This window comes from Podarcis raffonei, chromosome 3, assembly GCF_027172205.1.
Source record: "Podarcis raffonei isolate rPodRaf1 chromosome 3, rPodRaf1.pri, whole genome shotgun sequence".
Taxonomy (NCBI): domain Eukaryota; kingdom Metazoa; phylum Chordata; class Lepidosauria; order Squamata; family Lacertidae; genus Podarcis; species Podarcis raffonei.
Genome location: NC_070604.1, coordinates 67,183,220 through 67,204,132, shown reverse-complemented (window position 1 = coordinate 67,204,132; position 20,913 = coordinate 67,183,220). Strand labels below are relative to the sequence as shown.

The 20,913-nt window shown below is 40.7% G+C and overlaps 1 protein-coding gene across 4 annotated transcripts in view; it reads right to left on the bottom strand.

Moving 5' to 3' along the window:
- Positions 1-20,913, bottom strand: part of SASH1 (SAM and SH3 domain containing 1) — a 530,274-nt gene that overhangs the window by 104,393 nt on the left and 404,968 nt on the right. For all 4 annotated transcript variants that reach the window (XM_053382126.1, XM_053382128.1, XM_053382129.1 and 1 more), the window contains one exon: positions 2,569-2,697. In XM_053382126.1, coding sequence (XP_053238101.1) covers positions 2,569-2,697 — 129 coding nt within the window. The remainder of the gene's footprint in view (positions 1-2,568; positions 2,698-20,913) is intronic.

The following is a 20,913-nucleotide window of genomic DNA, read 5'->3' as shown; positions in this document are numbered from 1 at the left end:
CTTCCTCCTACTTGTCTTGTGTTGTACTGGCTTGGAAATGAGCAGGGTTATTTCTGGGGGCACAGGGAAATGGCTTATTTTCTGAACCAATCAGACTTTCAAAAGAAGCAGCAGCAGCAGCAGCCAAGCCCTTTCTCCTCAAAAGATCCTCTCCTTAAAGATTAACTGGGCACAAGGAGAAGGGGACGACAGAGGACGAGATGGTTGGACAGTGTTCTCGAAGCTACCAGCATGAGTTTAACCAAACCGTGGGAGGCAGTGGAAGACAGGAGTGCCTGGCGTGCTCTGGTCCATGGGGTCACGAAGAGTCGGACACGACTAAACGACTAAACAACAACAACAGCCACTGGTGGTGTGAGGAGCAGCAGCAGCAGCAGCAGCACTACATTAGGAGGAGATGGGGAGGAATGGCTCCTCTTTCTGATTCCCTGGCATTTTGCATATCAGGATGAAAGCCCTGGTGGCCCGTGGAAGATGCAGCTCACCCCACATCTCACAAGGACAACTGAGCCTTTCATCCTAATAGGCCACCAAAAAGAGAGAAGAGATCTCCCCCAAGACCACCACTGATTAGTAAAGCGAGGTTGATCATCACAGCTTGGACAGTGAAACTGAGCCCTAGCTCAGTACCACATTTACAGAATACCAGGACTAAATCAATGGAGAAGTGGTATTATGCAGCATGGAAAGGTGTTTGTTTTAGAAAGGGGTCCTTCCTAGACTTTTCAACCCTATGATGCTTAGCTGGTCAGAACTGCGCAGCCTAGAACACGTGTGTCGAGAGTCACATGTGCCCTGCTGAGCCACAGTCTCCCTCCATCATGTATAAGACACGACTGACTTAGTCGTACATTTTCCCAAAGAGTTGGCACAATCCTCACTATTGTGTGAGAGGCAACAAAGAATTTAGTTTGTCTAAGAGGAGAAAATAGCTAAGGTCAGCCTGGCTTGCACGCATCTTGCATTTTTTATTGTGTCAATCTCTGAAAGTAAATTTGTGTAACCAGATAATGACAAATAATGTAGTGACTCAAAGAACAATAAAAGACTGTCATATGCCTCATGACTCACAACAATGGTGTACTCTCTTGCACAGCCGCAAAAAATAATTAAGATATTCAATTTAGAAGAGTTAAGTCATGCTATGTGCTTTAACCCCATGTGGCTTTTGAAATCACAAACACACATCAACCAGCACTGTGACTTTGATAAGCATGGCTTCAACACTAATCTTCCTGCCCAACAACCACAACAACTAGGTAACACAGGAAGCTGCCATATATAGAGTCACAGACTGGTTCTTCTAGTTCAGTATAAGCTGACTGGAAGCAGCTCTTAAGAGTTTGAGACAAGGATCTCTCAAAGTCCTACTTTCAGATGCTTGGAATTGAAGCTGGGACCTTCTCTACCACTGAACTATGGCCCTTTCTTTAGCAATTCAGGCATGTCCAACTCCCAAGAGACTGTGATCTACTCCCAGTATTAAAAAAGTGGCAGTGATCTACCCATTGCCATTGAAGCGATGAGGAGTGTGGTGTGCGTGGGATGGGTGGATTGCCCAGAGTTGTTGAGCTTTTTGAGGGGAGGATTGCACAGTTTTTTAGCTTCCCCCCATAACTTTTTGTGCACAATAAGGATCCCGCGATCTACCAGGATCAACCGGGGATCTACTGGTAGATCAAGATCTACTGGTTGAACATCCCTGCGAGTTTAGCTAACACCATCGTCAGATTTGAACTGAGCAGCTTCTTAACCTAATATGCTTTAGAGCAGAGTGGGTAACCTTTTTTGGCCCAAGGGCCCATTCACCCTCAGCCAAACCACTGGAAGCCTTATGCTGGCAGTGGGTGTGACCTCACTACAAACGCACATGGACATAACACACATCATCCCCTTCCTCAGTAGATCCATGTAGATCAGCTGAGGAAAGGGGTGTTATTCCCCCCGTCCCCGGGCAATAAAATGTGATGACTGGTGAGTTGCCCTCAGGGAAGTGAGCTAGCTGGATAAATTTAATCCTTTCTACCCAGTTCAGTGTGCACCAAGGTCATCAGATATCATCAAGCGATGAACCTCAGCTGATGGGGATGCAAATCACCCACTCCACTCATTAGATGATTGGTGCTTCCTTGATCATCAGATCAATATACATCGCCATCAGGGTGCTGGGCTAGGCATAAAGGTTCAGAATTCTTCATCCACCCCAATCTAGTTTCTTTTTTTCTTTTTGTTGCCTCCATCAAAATCAGTGAGCTCTTGAAAGGAGTAGGGGCGCAGAAAAAATTGCTTAGGAGATCAGTGTAAAACATCTAGGGGACAACAGGTTGGGGGAAGACTGGGTTAAAGTATAATTTAAAGTAAGTCCCCCTCCCCAGCCCTTCCAGAATATTATTAAATGGATGGATTTCTACTTAACAAAGATTGTATCTGTGTATTCAACACAATGCAAAACTGATCTTGAATACCATTTTCCTAGACACGAGGCTAAACATTCCTGAGCTCTTAAAATGAGTATTAGCTTGCACTATTAATGCAATTATCAGTGGGCACTATTACTTATCCACTTACCACATCAAGGTCTTGGGAAACCCTGCGTTTGCGAAGCTCTTCCATCCTCTCACATACATCAGTAAAGCAGGTATTATAATAATCTGCATATTGCTCAGCCAGGTCATCAATGTTGCCCAATGATCCATCCTATAGAAAAAATAAGAAAGGAATGGTTATTATTAAACCATTTTCATTGGACATGAATAAACTATTTTAAGTGCAATGTGAAGTTTGTCATCTTGATGTAAAAAGCTCTTGAAGAATTATAGTGACTACTACTTTTAAAGAACTGTTTCTGTAGACAATAACGTTTCCCCAATATTCAAGCGTCTTCCCAGGCAAACATGTTTGCATTTGAGCTAGTGAATGATGTCAAACCTTAAAAGCCATCCAGAAACTTCATAAGCAGTGTTTAAAAGCAAGAACAGATAATAAAGTCTTTATATTTATATTAGCATACAGGTTATACCTATAAACAACGCAAAGGTAGTCTGTCAATATACCAGAAGATTAGCAAACGTAATAGAACCTGAAAGTTAATTGACTGAGCCAGTGCATATTTTCCTTCAGAACTTATTTTTACCTGTACTATAAAGATAAATGAAACTGGAAATACCAATTTCAAATTAATCCACAAAAGATTTACTGCTGTACTGCTCTGTCAATATTGAATCCATAGGATATGTGTTGAGGATATACTCTAAAGCATTTGAGAAAGCCACTTTTATTTGCACAATGCCACCACTTTATCAACAAAAATCTCCTGTCAAACCAGTGTTCAAATCATGTTGTTGGAAAGCACTGAAATAAAATGAGACAGAACGTAAGCATGCCAGTGAATTACTAAAGCAACACTAAGTATGACTGTTTAACTGGGTAGGAGGGTTGTTGTTGTTTTTTTAATGGCTATAGATGTTCAGGGCATACTTTAGACTAGACTTGTACCTGCTATCAGAAAAGTTATTTGCCATGCTCTACAGTTACATTAAGCAATTCCAAATGTAGGTTTAAAATAGTTGAATGTTATGGTCCAGGACTCTGGAAACTTCTGGTGTGCTAACGGAGTGCCTGGGGCATCAAGGATCCCGATAATTGGAGATATATTGTTTCTGGACTATCTAGCAGCAAGACTGCTCTACTCCTGTCCCTCAAGTGTTTCCTTGCTAACACTTGGATACCACTGACCTCTTTTCCTTAGTTTTGGGCATCTATTTTTGCCACCATGTCACTCCCAGTTGCAACAAGAGACACACCAGTTTTGCCTGAGTGCTCGCTAGTTTTGCCTGACTACTTGCTGTAGAAGAAATTCAATGCCCTGTTAACTGAAGTCTAAGCTGTGGAGAGGTGAGCCTAAAACATACACTTTCCTGCAGATAATTTCATTCATGTTGTTTTACCACTTTGGTGTTTGCCATCCTGGGCTCCCTTGGGAGGAACGGAGAGGTAGAAATTTAATTAAGAAATAATTACAGAAATAAAGAAAATTATTGGACTCAAGGGCAAACCACATGATTATCATAAAATGTTGCTTGTACCTTAGTCTATTGGAAATCACTACGCACTATCCCCAGATCCTGACACTGGACTATCCTTCTGTGCATTTTGGTGCTGCCAGCTTGCTGGTCTGCCAAGTTCTGCTGTTGACCTATTGCCGTGACTTTAAGTGCTACAGTCTTACGCCTCTCAAAGCTTCAATCAGGGGACTCAACATATTTCAAAATTTCTCCAGAAATGGCAGCACTACGGAAGAAGTAGCAAGAGATAGGTAAGATAGAAGCAACACAGTGCTATTTAATTGGCTCCTATGAGCTGCTACCCACCTCATAGTATCATAAATAGCATGTGGTCCACAGCTTTCGTAAGGTAAACAAAATCATTCACAACTTTGTTCTACATAGCTTGAATTGCATGAGTTTGTTATTAGACCAAGAAAGCCAGTTCCCTATCCACAGCTAATCATTATCATTCTTTACAGGCCAATCTGTTTTATTTTAACCTTCCAAAGCTTCCATTTCTAGATGTTATTTTACCATGTTGCTTTTAAATTACGAAAAGGCAAGCTGTACATAAATTTAGCTGCAACCCCCATTCAAGTTACTTGTTGTTGTTGTTGTTTAGTCGTTTAGTCGTGTCCGACTCTTCATGACCCCATGGACCAGAGCACGCCAGGCACCTCTGTCCTCCACTACCTCCCGCAGTTTGGTCAGACTCATGTTTGTGGCTTCGAGAACACTATCCAACCATCTCATCCTCTGTCGCCCCCTTCTCCTTGTGCCCTCCATCTTTCCCAGCATCAGTGTCTTCTCCAGGGAGTCTTCTCTTCTCATGAGGTGGCCAAAGTACTGGAGCCTCAGCTTCACGATCTGTCCTTCCAGTGAGCACTCAGGGCTGATTTCATTAAGAATGGATGCGTTTGATCTTCTTGCAGTCCATGGGACTCTCAAGAGTCTTCTCCAGCACCATAATTCAAAAGCATCAATTCTTCGGCGATCAGCCTTCTTTATGGTCCAGCTCTCACTTCCATACATCACTACTGGGAAAACCATGGCTTTAACTATACGGACCTTTGTTGGCAAGGTGACGTCTCTACTTCTCAAGATGCTGTCTAGGCCTGTCATTGCCCTTCTCCCAAGAAGCAGGCGTCTTTTAATTTCGTGGCTGCTGTCACCATCTGCAGTGATCATGGAGCCCAAGAAAGTAAAATCTCTCACTGCCTCCATTTCTTCCCCTTCTATTTGCCAGGAGGTGATGGGACCAGTGGCCATGATCTTCGTTTTTTTGATGTTGAGCCTCAGGCCATATTTTGCGCTCTCCTCTTTCACCCTCATTAAAAGGTTCTTTAATTCCTCCTCACTTTCTGCCATCAAGGTTGTGTCATCTGCATATCTGAGGTTGTTGATATTTCTTCCGGCAATCTTAATTCCAGTTTGGGATTCATCCAGCCCAGCCTTTCGCATGATGTATTCTGCGTATAAATTAAATAAGCAGGGAGACAAAATACAGCCTTGTCGTACGCCTTTCCCAATTTTGAACCAATCAGTTGTTCCATATCCAGTTCTAACTGTAGCTTCTTGTCCCACATAGAGATTTCTCAGGAGACAGATGAGGTGATCAGGCACTCCCATTTCTTTAAGAACTTGCCATAGTTTGCTGTGGTCGACACAGTCAAAGGCTTTTGCATAGTCGATGAAGCAGAAGTAGATGTCTTTCTGGAACTCTCTAGCTTTCTCCATAATCCAGCGCATGTTTGCAATTTGGTCTCTGGTTCCTCTGCCTCTTCTAAATCCAGCTTGCACTTCTGGGAGTTCTCGATCCACATAGTGTTTGAGCCTTCCTTGTAGAATTTTAAGCATAACCTTGCTAGCGTGTGAAATGAGTGCAATTGTGCGGTAGTTGGAGCATTCTTTGGCACTGCCCTTCTTTGGGATTGGGATGTAGACTGATCTTCTCCAATCTTCTGGCCACTGCTGAGTTTTCCAAATTTGCTGGCATATTGAGTGTAGCACCTTAACAGCATCATCTTTTAAAATTTTAAATAGTTCAGCTGGAATACCATCACTTCCACTGGCCTTGTTATTTGCAATGCTTTCTAAGGCCCATTTGACTTCACTTTCCAGGATGTCTGGCTCAAGGTCAGCAACCACACTACCTGGGGTGTACGAGACATCCATATCTTCCTGGTATAATTCCTCTGTGTATTCTTGCCACCTCTTCTTGATGTCTTCTGCTTCTGTTAGGTCCTTACCACTTTTGTCCTTTATTATGGTAATCTTTGTACGAAATGTTCCTTTCATATCTCCAATTTTCTTGAACAGATCTCTGGTTCTTCCTATTCTGTTGTTTTCCTCTATTTGTTTGCATTGCTCGTTTAAGAAGGCCTTCTTGTCTCTCCTTGCTATTCTTTGGAAATCTGCATTCAATTTCCTGTATCTTTCACTATCTCCCTCGCATTTTGCTTGCCTTCTCTCCTCCGCTATTTGTAAGGCCTCGTTGGACAGCCACTTTGCTTTCTTGCATTTCCTTTTCATTGGGATGGTTTTCGTTGCTGCCTCCTGTACAATGTTACGAGCCTCCATCCATAGTTCTTCAGGCACTCTGTCCACCAAATCTAAATCCTTAAACCTGTTCGTCACTTCCACTGTGTATTCATAAGGGATTTGACTTAGATTGTATCTTACCAGCCCAGTGGTTTTTCCTACTTTCTTCAGTTTAAGCTTGAATTTTGCTATAAGAAGCTGATGATCTGAGCCACAGTCAGCTCCAGGTCTTGTTTTTGCTGACTGTATAGAGCTTCTCCATCTTTGGCTGCAGAGAATATAATCAATCTGATTTCGATACTGCCCATCTGGTGATGTCCATGTGTAGAGTCGTCTCTTGTGTTGTTGGAAAAGCGTGTTTGTGATGACCAGCTTGTTCTCTTGACAGAACTCTATTAGCCTTTGCCCTGCTTCGTTTTGATCTCCAAGGCCAAACTTGCCAGTTGTTCCTTTTATCTCTTGATTCCCTACTTTAGCATTCCAATCCCCTATAATGAGAAGAACATCCTTCTTTGGTGTCACTTCTATAAGGTCTTGTAAGTCTTCATAGAATTGGTCTATTTCAGTTTCTTCAGCACCAGTGGTTGGTGCATAAACTTGGATTACTGTGATGTTAAAAGGTCTGCCTTGGATTCGTATCGAGATCATTCTATCATTTTTGAGATTGCATCCCAGTACAGCTTTCGCCACTCTTTTGTTGACTATGAGGGCCACTCCATTTCTTTTACGGGTTTCTTGCCCACAGTAGTAGATGTGATGGTCATCCGAACTGAATTCGCCCATTCCCGTCCATTTTAGTTCACTGATGCCCAGGATGTCAATATTTATTCTTGCCATCTCATTTTTGACCACCTCCAACTTACCCAGGTTCATGGTTCTTACATTCCAGGTTCCTATGCAATATTTTTCTTTACAGCATTGGACTTTCCTTTCGCTTCCAGGCATATCCGCAACTGAGCGTCCTTTCGGCTTTGGCCCAGCCGCTTCATCAGCTCTGGATCTACTTGTACTTGCCCTCCGCTCTTCCCCAGTAGCATGTTGGACGCCTTCCGACCTGAGGGGCTCATCTTCCAGCGTCATAACTTTTATATGCCTGTTGTCTTTGTCCATGGAGTTTTCTTGGCAAGGATACTGGAGTGGCTTGCCGGTTCCTCCTCCAGGTGGATCACGTTTGGTCAAAACTCTCCACTATGACCTGTTCATCTTGTGTGCCCTGCTCGGCGTAGTTCATAGCTTCTCTGAGTTCTTCAAGCCCCTTCGCCACGGCAAGGCAGTGATCCATGAAGGAGTTCAAGTTACTTAGGCATATTCAAAGAATAATAAGTGGCAGTACACTTGAATAAACAGCTATAGGTTGCAGAATTAACTCTGAAAAATAAAGGCAGCTCCTCCATCACTCTCAAACACAATCTACAACTCACCACTACTTTCCTAGGAAATTTCAATCTATATAACTTATAACTATAACAGACCACCTTTGGGGAATTACATTCTTGACTAGATCAAGAAGTTCGAAACCAGCCATAAAGAACTGTATTTGTGAATCCTTGCATGAGCCAAAAGCTGCCAGACCCACAACGTGCAAGTAACTGGAACCTCTGATTTATCCAGTACTTCAGCCAAAGATCAATCACTTGCATGCAAAGCACCTGGCAAGCTGATTAGAAAAACTTCTGAGCCTGTAGGTCTGGCAGATTAAATTCCAAACAAGGATTTTTTATTTAACCTGTTTACCCAACAGTAACCTTATCACTTGTTCACTTGGAACTGCCACAGTTCAAACAATATAACAATGTCTACATGAACAACAAGAAGCTTAACATACTTTTATTTTCAGTCTACTCTATGGTTTATGAGTCATAGCTAATGCTGCTTGTAGATACACCAGATTTTATTTATAATTTAAATGGGATGACCCAGCCATGTTTATCACATACGTTTAATCAATGAATCATACCTTTATTTTGAAAATCTGTAATTAAGTTAAAGGCCTATTTTAAAAACCTAGCAACAAAGCCTATGAAAATGCATTTAAAAGCCATAAAAATATATTAAAAAATTTAAAAAATTCATTAAATAGCCACCAATGATTATTGAAAGGGCCCTATATATCAGACAACAATGTCAGAAATCATAAGGAATACCTACTGATCTGTTGGAAGAACAATGTACAATTAACTGTAAATTTATGTATAAACTGACATTGAAAACAACCAATGCAGGCTTAAAGAAGGTGACTAATACATTTTTAAAGCTTTTTAAAAGCTATCTAGAAAATTACCTCCAGTATACATATAAACACAAATAACAGCACTAACAATATCTAGTTTCCAGGCCTGGGAGATATGTACGCTTGTTAACATGAGCTTTTTCGCCAATATCAGTTCTGCTGCATCGGAAATTCATTCTATAGTTCAACCTTTGCCAACCTGGTGCCCTCTAGGTGTATTGGATTACAACGACTATGGTAGCTGAGGCTAATGGGGAGCTGTAGTCCAAAATGTCTGGAGGGCATCAGGTTGGCAAACGCTAAACGAAAGCTGCTTCACTGGCAGAAACTTCTTCCAGAAGACATATTGCATAATTGATCCAACTCTTGAATCAAATAAGTTAAAACTTTAATAAAAACTAATAAATGTGCTGTCTGCTACTACATACTGTTTCACAGCATGTTCACAGAATGCAAGGTTCAGTATAGAGGAAACAGCCAGGTGAAAGAAAAAATCCTATTTTAAGAGAGAAGAAGCAAACCCCTAGTAAAAGTAAAGAACTTATAGCACTTCAGAACAGCAGGTGTTCAACACTTCCTTTTGAGATTGTCATTTGCACTGGAATATTCCCTTCTTATAAATGCTTCAGATTTTTTTACAACATAATACCATACAGCATAAATGATGGATTGCTACTGAATTCCTAGAGAATTAGTCTGGGGCCATGTGAATACCAGAAGCAACCATCATGATTGATGTTAATGGAGTGAATAACAAAGACAAGTTATAATGATCTGGTACTTACTGAGCTAGATTTATTGGTCACCACACACCAGCCTGATGAATGTACTGGCAACATCATTTGTACTTGATGTTAAAGATAATAAGAAGTAGCGTTTTGTCAGGCATCTTGCATTAAGTAAATGAAATAAGCTTTGCCAAGAAAGATTTTTGCCAGCTCAGATTTTTGTTTTTTAAGCCCAACCTAACTTAAGAACATTTGTGGAAGAGCCCTGTGCTATGGACAATCATCAATAATCAGCAAGCCTTAGATTCTACTAGACTTTACATGAACATATTGACAAATGGGCAAAGGTGGGAATCTGATGTATAGTGGGGGCACCTCAGTGCTTTAATCTGATCTCTAGATGTGGAAAAAGAATTAGCATGATAAGGGCAACCTGCCTCTTGGCAGGATAGATGTTGAGGAGGGCTGCTATACATCATAAGACTGCTTCTAAGAGAGGGATTATTATATTTTTAGCAAATCTAAAGCTACAGTGCATCAAGTACCAGTTCTGAGATATTCTTACATGCCATTTGAACTTGTGCATTATTGCTGCTTTGTTGGGCCAATGTGAGGAAGAGGGAAATGTTAGCCTTCCATGCATACAGATTAGCCAGTGGGCCATCAGCAAAATATCTCCTATATCAACCTGCCTGTGTATTAAGATTGTCAGGAGGCCCTTCTCAGTGTGCCCATCTTTAGGAGAATTACATTACATAGGTAAAAATAATAATAAGAGAGTTCTCTGTGGTGGTGCCCCAACTGCGGAATGCCCTCTTGAGGGAGGTATGCTTTTTGGCACCAGGTAAAAACCTTTGTTTGTCCAGTCATTTTAGATTATGGTATTTTTAGCTAATTGAAAGGTTTTATTCCTCTTAATTGTACTGCATTTCTTGTTATATTTTATATTGTATTTGGATAGTTCATATTCCTTTCTATACAACTCTGCATCCATTTTTGGATGAAGAGTGTTTCATCTGTTTTTGCTTCTGCTAAAGCAGGCTTTCTCAAACTCGGCCCTCCAGATGTTTATGGCCTACAACTCCCATGATCCCTAGCTAGCAGGACCAGTGGTCAGGGATGATGGGAACTGTAGTCTCAAAACATCTGGAGTGCCAAGTTTGAGGAAGCCTGTGCTAAAGAGTCGATGCTAGCATTTGTCCCAAGATACAGATAATACATTGAAATAGTGGACTTGGCTGGAAAGACATGCTTTTCTCATAATAGAGGAGCTAAAAAATAGAGAAAGGGTGTTCCTCCTGTAAAAAGCTTTGCATGCTAAGCCCTGACTATACTTAGATAGATAGATAAATAAATAAATAAATAAATAAATAAATAAATAGAAAGACACCATTTGAGCTAACTCGAGACACAAGAGTCACTGTGTGGAAAGCCATTGCAAACATTAGCAGTTTATCTTTAAGACTTCAGCCTGAATAAGAAAGCCAGTCATGAAAAATTATGTGGAATATGATCTTACATTGCACTAACATATGTTTGGTTTGGATAGCATAAGAAATGCAAACAGGAATGGTAAGATCTAAGACTCGGTAAATAAGATACAGATTTCTTTCTAATTGCTACACTGAAAACACCTGGATATAATTTATATACAGTACTGTAGTAAAGTTTCGTCTCTCCGACAATAATCTGCACAGACCTTTCCAAAGTCAGAAACCTTTTCTAGCAGAGCTGAACTTGGACAATTGGAGAGACCATGTTTAACATACCCAACACAGAAGCTATTGTAGGATAAATTTAAACTACACAAAAATATACACTTGTCTCAGTTAGCATTCATATCTTCTAACTTGTCCTCATTGTTCTCCATTAGAGATGGCAAGCTCACACCCACTGGCAAGCTCACTGGCTTGGCCAAACAATAACTTGTCTTATTTTCCAAGACAATCAGGAAACAGGATATTAATAATAACATAAATTTTACCAATAATAGCATTATCCTTTCCATTTTCCTTTGAATTGCTTATGTCTATGTATACATAATGAAAAAGAAGTATATAAGTTGCTGTATATTACTTTCTTTAAAATACATGCAGCACCCTTAGCCCATCAGCTTCGTGATTCCTCCAAATGCCCTGCACCCATTAAATACTTCCTGGCCAGTGGCAGCAAGAGGAGTGATGGCTATGCAGAATGCCAGGTCACTAGAAAGAAAGGGGAGAAAGGAACAGACCTCCCTCTTTCCCTATCACCATGTGCCACCCAACACTGCTAACCGGTAACTATTTTGAGGAAAGCAGGTAGGGTATTCTGGGGATCACAAAAGGATGCTGGAATTCCTTATCTCTGGCTCCAATTATACTTCATGTAAAAATAATAATATTGAGGCTTGTAAAGCTCACCTCTTCCTTAAGGCAAGTCTTATGTGCCTCTGAAGCTCATATCAAAGTCTGGGCTCTGCAGGCTCCACAGCCATTTCTACTCTCCCTTGATTATGCCTTCTTTATGTTCTCTTACTGGAATAGTTAGTGTTTGTCACATGCCAATGTACTGCCTAAACGTACGAGTTACATTTTATATTCTCACTTAATTGTCAGCAGTGCTTTTGTGAAAGTCTGCAGTAGTTGCATTTGGCTCGTTGATCTTGAAAGGTTATACAGTGGTACCTCGAGTTACAAATGCCTCTGGTTGCAAACGCTTCAGGTTACAAACTCCGCTAACCTGGAAGAGTTACCTCGAGTTGAGAACTTTGCCCCAGGATGAGAATGGAAATCGTGTGCCGATGGCACAGGGGCAGCAAGAAGCCACATTAGCAAAAGCACACTTCTAGTTAAGAACAGTTTCAGGTTAAGAACGGACCTCCAGAATGAATTAAGTTCATAACTAGAGGTACCACTGTAACTTAAACTGCCTGGTGATTAAACTGCACAGTATGAAAATACACACATTACTCATGTTGCTCCTTTTTTGCACTGAACACTCCCAGCCTTCATCTCCACTTCTATGACTCCATTTGTTGTTGTTGTTTAGTCGTTTAGTCGTGTCCGACTCTTCGTGACCCCATGGACCAGAGCACGCCAGGCACCTCTGTCCTCCACTACCTCCCGCAGTTTGGTCAAACTCATGCTGGTAACCTTGAAAACACTATCCAACCATCTCGTCCTCTGTCGCCCCCTTCTCCTTGTGCCCTCCATCTTTATCCGCAACTGAGCGTCCTTTCGGCTTTGGCCCAGCCGCTTCATCAGCTCTGGATCTACTTGTACTTGCCCTCCGCTCTTCCCCAGTAGCATGTTGGACGCCTTCCGACCTGAGGGGCTCATCTTCCAGCGTCATAACTTTTATATGCCTGTTGTCCATGTTGCTCCTTTTTTGCACTGAACACTCCCCAGCCTTCATCTCCACTTCTATTACTCCATACATAATACCAAAAGGTTTAAATTTTACAGAATATCCTTAAATAGAAATATTGATAGTCAGCTTAATCTGAAGCTTAGAAAACAGCCCTACATAAATGTTGAGCTACATTTGTTTTAGTTCTTTCATATTATACTATGAACACTCAAATTTCTCATCTACATAAATAATTACAGAAACACAAATACAATAAATCACAATTCCAGTACCATATGAAGCATTTAGAAAAACCATGCTTTAACATGATCAGCTACAAAAAGCAACACAGTTGTTTAATTTTAGTGGTTGCACATGTTCATCTCAAGAGATATTCAGCAGCCTCGATAACTGTGTGTCTTCTGTACCAATGAGCTATGTACAGCAGCAAAATAAAAGGATATGAAAGCCCCAGAGCAACTTTTCTACCAAGAGGCAAGCCTAGAATCACTATACCAAATTATAATAAAAAAGAAAATAGGAAGTGTGGTTTCTGAAGTAAGAGATAGTGCAAAATTCTAGAAGATTCTTTTTTTTTAAAAAAAGAAAAACATCTGGAAAACTTAGACATAGCCTGAATGCCTGTTTGCTTCTATCAGCTGTTCCATCTGCTCACCAATTCCTGTGCTTCACAAGTTTAGGAGCAGCTGGGTTAGAACATATCATATGAGTACGTTCAGACATTAAAAAAAACCACCCCCACTTCAGAAAAACACATACCAATACCCCGTTTTTCATAAACAGTGATGGGGCCCTCTAGAAGTTGCTGGGCTACAATTCCCATCATCCTTGACCATTGGCTATGGTGACTGGGGCTGATCAGAGTTCACTGGCAAGATACTTGTGACAAACTGAGCCCCCACAGCAGCTATTTTGTGTACTAATGTACCATTGTACTAATGTACCATTGTACTAATGGGAGTCTTCAAAGGCAATGAATCCTTCATGGGCCCCCCCCCACTCCCCACCTGATTGGAAATGTAAACTGCTGAGGACCACATGGATCCATTCCTTAGACAAATCCCTATTATAGTTTCATACATTCTACAGTGTAACAGAGGCATTATACAGAACCTCTCATATTCAACCTGCCTATAAAACTAAAACAGTTATCTCCAATCATGAACAAAAATGATTTAAAAAAAAACTTTTAAGAACATTCGTATGAAAACGTCAAGTGTTTTAATTATATTATGGTCCAGTGGAAGGTTCAGCAATATTGATATCTCACCAAACTACTACAGGGGTTTCTTTTTGGGGGGGGAGGTGCAGTGATGTTCATTAAGATAAATGAACTGATGACATTTCTGCCAATTCTGGGCATTCTTAGAATTCCCACCTACAGGTTGTAGCTAATGGTTTTCTCCATCAAAGGAGGCAATTTAATTTTTCTCCCCCTCTGGTGCACCACTACACAAATTTGTTGTCCTGGCTATCAAGATCTATGCTAAGCATATTGAGAAAACAGGTTAACCAATTACCTGGGTGCAAGCTCTGTTGAACTGATTAAGACTGGTTTCTGGAATTGTGCTGCTTTAAAAAAATGTATTTATCTAAACAGGTACTGTACTGGGAAGTACTGTGATTAGTGTGCAACTACAGAAAACAGACATATCTAAATAATTCCCTCAAACTGTACTGTACACTCCTAACTTGCTTTAAGGCTACAGTAGTTTGTGTCCACTGGTGTTATGCACTTTGCAGATGAAGCCAGCTATTTACAACACAGGGTGCAAGAATACTTGCTACCCAGCCTAATCCCAATGACCTCAGGTTCCAGAAAGATATACATGCAAAGTAAACATGGACTGGTTTTTACAGTCATTTTTTAAATCAGAAAACAGATTTATCATATTTTTATCCCACTCTTTTCAATCTAACAACAACTCCATGTTGTAGGTAAGGCTCTGGCCCAAAGTCAGTCAAACTGATTATGGCAGAAATATGTTCCCTTAACTGCCATCGTCATGAAACACAGCTTCCAAAAACGCCTATTATCCAAATCACATAAAATTTCTTATTAGCAGAACAGAAAGGGTACACAAACAAGAATTGTGCGTTACAGCTATGCTAGCTGCAATCCACCCACTTCCAGAAAGAGTTCCTGTGGAAATCCTTAACTGCTACAAAATTGGGTGTTACTGCCTAAGGATATAAACAATGACATTCTGTTTAGTTTTTCAGCTTACAAAGTCAAAGGGGCTATACAATTCTGGAAGTACAGAGACAAAAAGGCCGCATTTTAATAACATGAGTACGAGGAGTTGTTAGAATAATTCACAAAAGTATAACTATGACTGGTAAATCAATTAATTTTTTTCTGTTGTTCTCTGAGGGCCTTAGGAGGTAGGAAGGCAGATATATTGAGGTTTATAGCCCAATAGCAACTAGGCCACATTACATCACACAATAGTCTTGTTCAATCACTTAACCAATCAAGTGTTTATTATAGTCAACCAACCAATAAACAATATATATGAAAGGGTCTGGGGGCAGGAGTTCACAGCACCACTGCTTTACTGTGTTTGTTTGTTTCCCTCAAGTTCCAGCACTGGTTTCAGAATCTGGTAAGTTATCATATTAGCAGCATTACTCTCAGGGAAGGGAGAGTTGTAGAGGAACTTCAGGATCCCAGGTAAGTGGGTTCTCTGGCTCTGGGAGAGGCAGAAGCTCAACCTGCTTTCTGATAGGTGGGGGTATTGAATTTGTACTCAGTGATGACAGCTGTCTCCAATCCTAGCTTCACAGGCTTCTCTGATTATCCACCCAGATGTCGTTTCTGTCTAGACCGAATTCAGTGGAAAATATGGGATATAAATAATAATTAGGCTGCTGATGTCCTCGGCCTGCCCCAAGTCAGCAAGTATGGGGTAGAAGGCCCATGGGATAGCCTTTGTCTCTCGGTTCTCTTCTCCTCTTGACCTCGCATTTCTCTACTCCCTATTGACTCTATCCTCCATTCTCTCTCATACACCTCTTGCCCTTATTGCTCTCCCAGGGGGAGGCTTTCTGAAACCTCACAGCTTCTCTGTAAAATTACTCCAGTATCACTTACTAGCCCTCCAGGGTCTTACCAGGGACCAGATAAAAGTTGTCCAGTTTTCACCGGTCCATCTTCCTCTGGACTTCCATGTCCTGTAAGCACTTCCTGCCTGTGAAGCTCTTTATTTCCCTTTCTCCTCATAGACAAGACAGACAGCTGTGGTTTCAATGAAACCAGTCTGTCATGAAGACACACTTTCCTGGTAGCAGCTGCCTCCCTCTCAGCGACAGTGTGGTGACCATAACACTGTTCACTTCCCACCTGATTGCAGATCAATCAACAGCCTGGGCTTGCAATAGTTTGGGCTTACAGCTGAGCAGACAGCAGCATTGCACTTCCCCAACAGAAATTGCACACCAAGTGGGTAAAGTGTCTGTTCCTTGGATCAGCTGCCAGAAGGTCACATAAGCAGAGATAACAATATACAAAAATACCAGTGATACAAGGTCAAATCTCATGGGCAGTACAGTACAAATCTCAGTACAGTACTAGCATTTGGCTTTTTACTGTCCCAGCCAAGCAGAAAAAAATCTTATGCACAAATACTATTCTATTTGGGAGGAATAATGCACCGTTATCCAGGGGGGTTCAGCTCATTTAATTAAAACAAGTACAATCACCCTCCTGTGGGCTTTAAACTGTGAATATCCATTTAAATATTATTTAGATGCATATCTTCTAAGTACTGGGGCCTGTGCTGAGCTTCATGTTTATATCAATTAGGGATATCAGCGGGCTAATAAAAGCTTTATGTCTTGCCAGTTTATAAGCCTTTCCACTCTTGGATCTAGAATTTTTATTCCTTTATGATCTTATATGCCCATATTGCTTCATCATGGCCAAAGTGCCTGTTGATGAGGCTAAACAGCCGTCTTTTTCTCAAGTAAATAGAATTTAATATCTTACTCTACCCACCAGCAGAAAAACATGCTGCATTTTTAAAAAAATGTAAAAAAGCAATCAGCACAGCATTGCACATGGCCCTGGTTTGCCTGAGGCTTTAAATCTAAAGCAGCAGTCAAGAACTAGATAGGCCATGAGATCAATATAACACTGGGTACTAGGATGATGGACCACAGCGCCTCCCTCGATCGCTTTGCCTTGTACTGCAATCTTTCTTAATACAACCTTTCACCCATATCATGTAGCACTACCAGGACCTGACTAATATTAGGCTCCAAAGGGGAAATGTACTGTAGATAGTTTCCAGTTTTTCATCCCATGGATTGAGTTATGAAAGTGAGAAAACATGACACGTCTACAGCGGTTTGGATAAGAGAATAAGCAAAGGCTGGGGAGGCATCCTGGGTCAATACAAAAACAGGGCCTAATAGATGCTACTCACCAAGCACATACATAAACGTTTAAAGTATGCGTTAATCCACATCATGATAGCAGATGTTTTGGAAAGCACACATATTTGAATCTCAGTCCTGATATCTCTTAAGCTACTCATAGTCGCAGATGTGCACTGAGCCATAAATAGATTTCTCTGTTGTGAGTCGAGATTAGTGAAAATCTTTAAATCTTGACCATCTGAGAAGCTTACTATGTCACTTGAACATTTCTGACTGCGTGTGCACATGTGCGCACACATTTATACTACTGTAATGGCGTCTTTTCACACTGCCGACATAATTTGGCTCATTCCCATTATGCAAAAATGTATAGAAGATGACCTGGGCCACTTGGGAGGAGCCAATGCTGTCGCTGCTTTCCACACCTGTGCTGCTCTAGTTCCAGGAGGGGCAGTGCTGATAACAGTGATAAGCTGCAACACAGGGTTCTCCTACATGTCATTTCCCCCCTTCCTATGCTTTAAAAAAAGGCTTTTCAAAGTACTTATTGCTAATTTTAACTACTGTTTTTGATGTTTTAATTTATTTTTTGCATTCACATTTTTATCTGTAAACTGTCCTGAAAACTGACATCAAAGGGCAGTATAGAATTTACATAAATAAATGCAATTAGCATACTGGGGCTGATCTACAAGCATTATTACTGCATTCACAGCAAACTACCTTTCCTCTTCCCAGAAGTTTTAAAAAATAGTAATAAATTCTGCAAGTTTGCAGCAGAAGCTGGTCATGGAAAGCACTGATTGATGGCATCCAACAGGTCACCAAGAAGCCTTCACCACTCAATTTCCAGAGTAGTACTGCATAATTTAAAAAGCTTCTTTTTATTTCCAAGCTAAAATCTGATGAGTTGCTGGAATGTAACACCTTTGTTTTCCTAATTCCCCTTGTAGAATTCAAAAAACGTCATTTACTTTTCTTTGACATGAAAAACAACAATTTAAACCATAGATACTAATACATTCTTAACAGCCGGATTGTTTTACAGCCAAGTAAGACTCTACAAAAACACCTGCACTCATGAGATTGGTTTGTTTGTTTTTTAAAGCAGAACATACCTGGCTCTCTGATGCAAAGCCATTCAAAAGGGGCGTCACAAAAAGCAAATCAGACTTTTATATTAAATGATTGAGCTCTGTTGAAAGAAAGATGTTTGCTTGAAACATTTGCGTTATGGAAGGAAAAGGCTTGTATCAAATATTATCTCATTCAGCTGTTGGGCCCTAGAAAGAGATTAAGACAGTCTTGGAAATAAGTGTTAAGAGGTGCTCACACTGTCTCCTGCATACTCTTTCTCCTTCAGCTTCTGCCAATTTGAGAAAGTGTCTCTTACCAGTTACTGGATAGCACAACCATGTGTGTTTGGTTTGATCCAGCAAGGTTATTCATATGTTCCTACAAAAGGCAAAAGAGAGGAAGTGCTCACACAGGACCAAGGGGGGGGGGGCGGCGGTTTCAGCTGCAATGTTTATTTTATTCTCCACAGTTGAATGAAATGCTTAACTGTACAGCTAGGTTAGTGTGAGTGAATTCAACATTTAAGAAAACAAGGGAAAATGTAGTAAGCTTAACAACGGAAGGAAAAATTCATACCTGCACAACTTGAACCCCAACCATAAATATCTAGCCTGCACTTAAGTTTTTAATTGGCTTATATTCTTGTTTTAAATCTAGAATTCCCAAAGTCCCAATTGTTTTTCTATGTACTTTACTTGAATAAACTGCATTAAGCTGGGAATTATGTATAGTAAACAGTAGTGATCTGAAGACTCGTGTGCATGTGTGGAATGCACTTTGACAGAGGCTCATTTCCACACAGCCCTCAGCTGTACACCTCCCCACATCACATGCAGTTCTGGAGGTCTCTTAAACCTCATGACTGGCCTTTTGGGAAACACAAGGAAGTCTGTCAAGAACAGTGGAATACAAATGCCACATACAGCTCTCTGGGTGTTAATCAATTGTTTAAAATCCATATGTTTGAACTGTCTTAGGAGACAATGGGACAGTGCACCTTTATGGGTAAGGTCAAACTACTGGAGAATTACCAGCACCTCTATAACCATCACCTGTGGTTATAGACTGAGAGCTTAATGCTTCTCCAAACTAAAGACAGTGAGGAAAGGGTTCTGCAGCAGGATCAAGATTAAATTAATTTTGGTTTGGGTGTAGCTAATGTGAATTCTACTGAAGATTTTGCTTAGCTATGGATTTATACAAGGGTGTCTTCCAGCAATCATCCAGCTTTTATAAAAAGCTAACTTTTGGGGAGATGTGGGACAAAACCTCAATCTAACTGCCAGCATTCGAAATTAGCTGGGCGCCAGTCGCATTTTGCCTGGAGATGTTCAGGGACCACCCTTGGTGCCTAGCATTTCCACCTGCCTGGCTACAGTCAGCTGGTCTGCTGGGCACAGCGGCAGCAAAAGACATGCATCATTTGCTGCCATGCTACCCCCACCTGAATTGCCCAGCAGCGAAGGAGCAAAAGATGTGTATTTATTTTTTTTTGCTGCCGGGTGAATGTGTTTGGCGGGGTATGGCAGTAGCAAAAGACACCTCTTTGCTGCCATGCTCCCTGTAGACCCCTGCTTTGCCTGGCAGCTTTCTTTCCCCCCTGCAGGGCTGCAAAAAAAATGGTGCCTAGACCTTTTGTTTTGGCATCCACAACCTAGGTCCTGGAAGCCACATGGCTCCTATCCTAGTTTCTAACACAACACTGCTGACTGTTAAAAAAAATGTGGGTAGGAATGCTACAACATATGACAAAGTTATGTGTGCCAATAGTTAATATTCCTGGTGCATATGTAAGCTGGCATTATTCACCTCAATACAGAGAAACTGTTCTGTTTACATACTGCTAGCAATAGCCAACTAAACCATAATGAACTTATGCTTTTTATTCACTTAGCATAGTTTTGCAAGCCTAAAGCAGACTATCCCAAAACGTTCTTCTTAAGAAATAAAATAAAATTGTATTTTCCAATTAAGGCTCGTAAATATTATATATACATATACTTAAATAGTATATTATTCACAAATCCACCCAAATAAAGATATCTAGCATCAGAAAGAAATTCTTACAGAAAATTTTTCTAAAGCATTTTATATCATAAGCAGAATTTCTTGTCCAACACTTTTCAGTATTACTTATAAAAAACAGGAATAATCATCTAGAAAGTTCTGCTGCACATATCACACTGAAAAGAATGTTAGCTGGGTTATTCCTATTGCTGTAATAGGAATTTGTAAAATTACAGTTGCACCAGAGAAATGTAATTCTAATTTTAGTTTTGTTATGAAACAGAAACCCCACTGGCTTCTTTGAACATATATAATTTATTCTGATCAAAAGATCAAGAATGCAAAGTAGGATACATTTCAGATTCCCTACAAAGATTAAACTTCATAACTACAACTTGCACTAAACGAGTTACAACACTGAGAGCAAAACATGCGTAAGCGTATACTATAAAGCAAAGCTTTCAAAACTGTGTGTCGCAACACGTTCGTGTGTCAGCTGCAGTGTGTAGGTGTGTCGCGCGAACGCTCCCCACATTGCTCCCGAAAGGGAGTT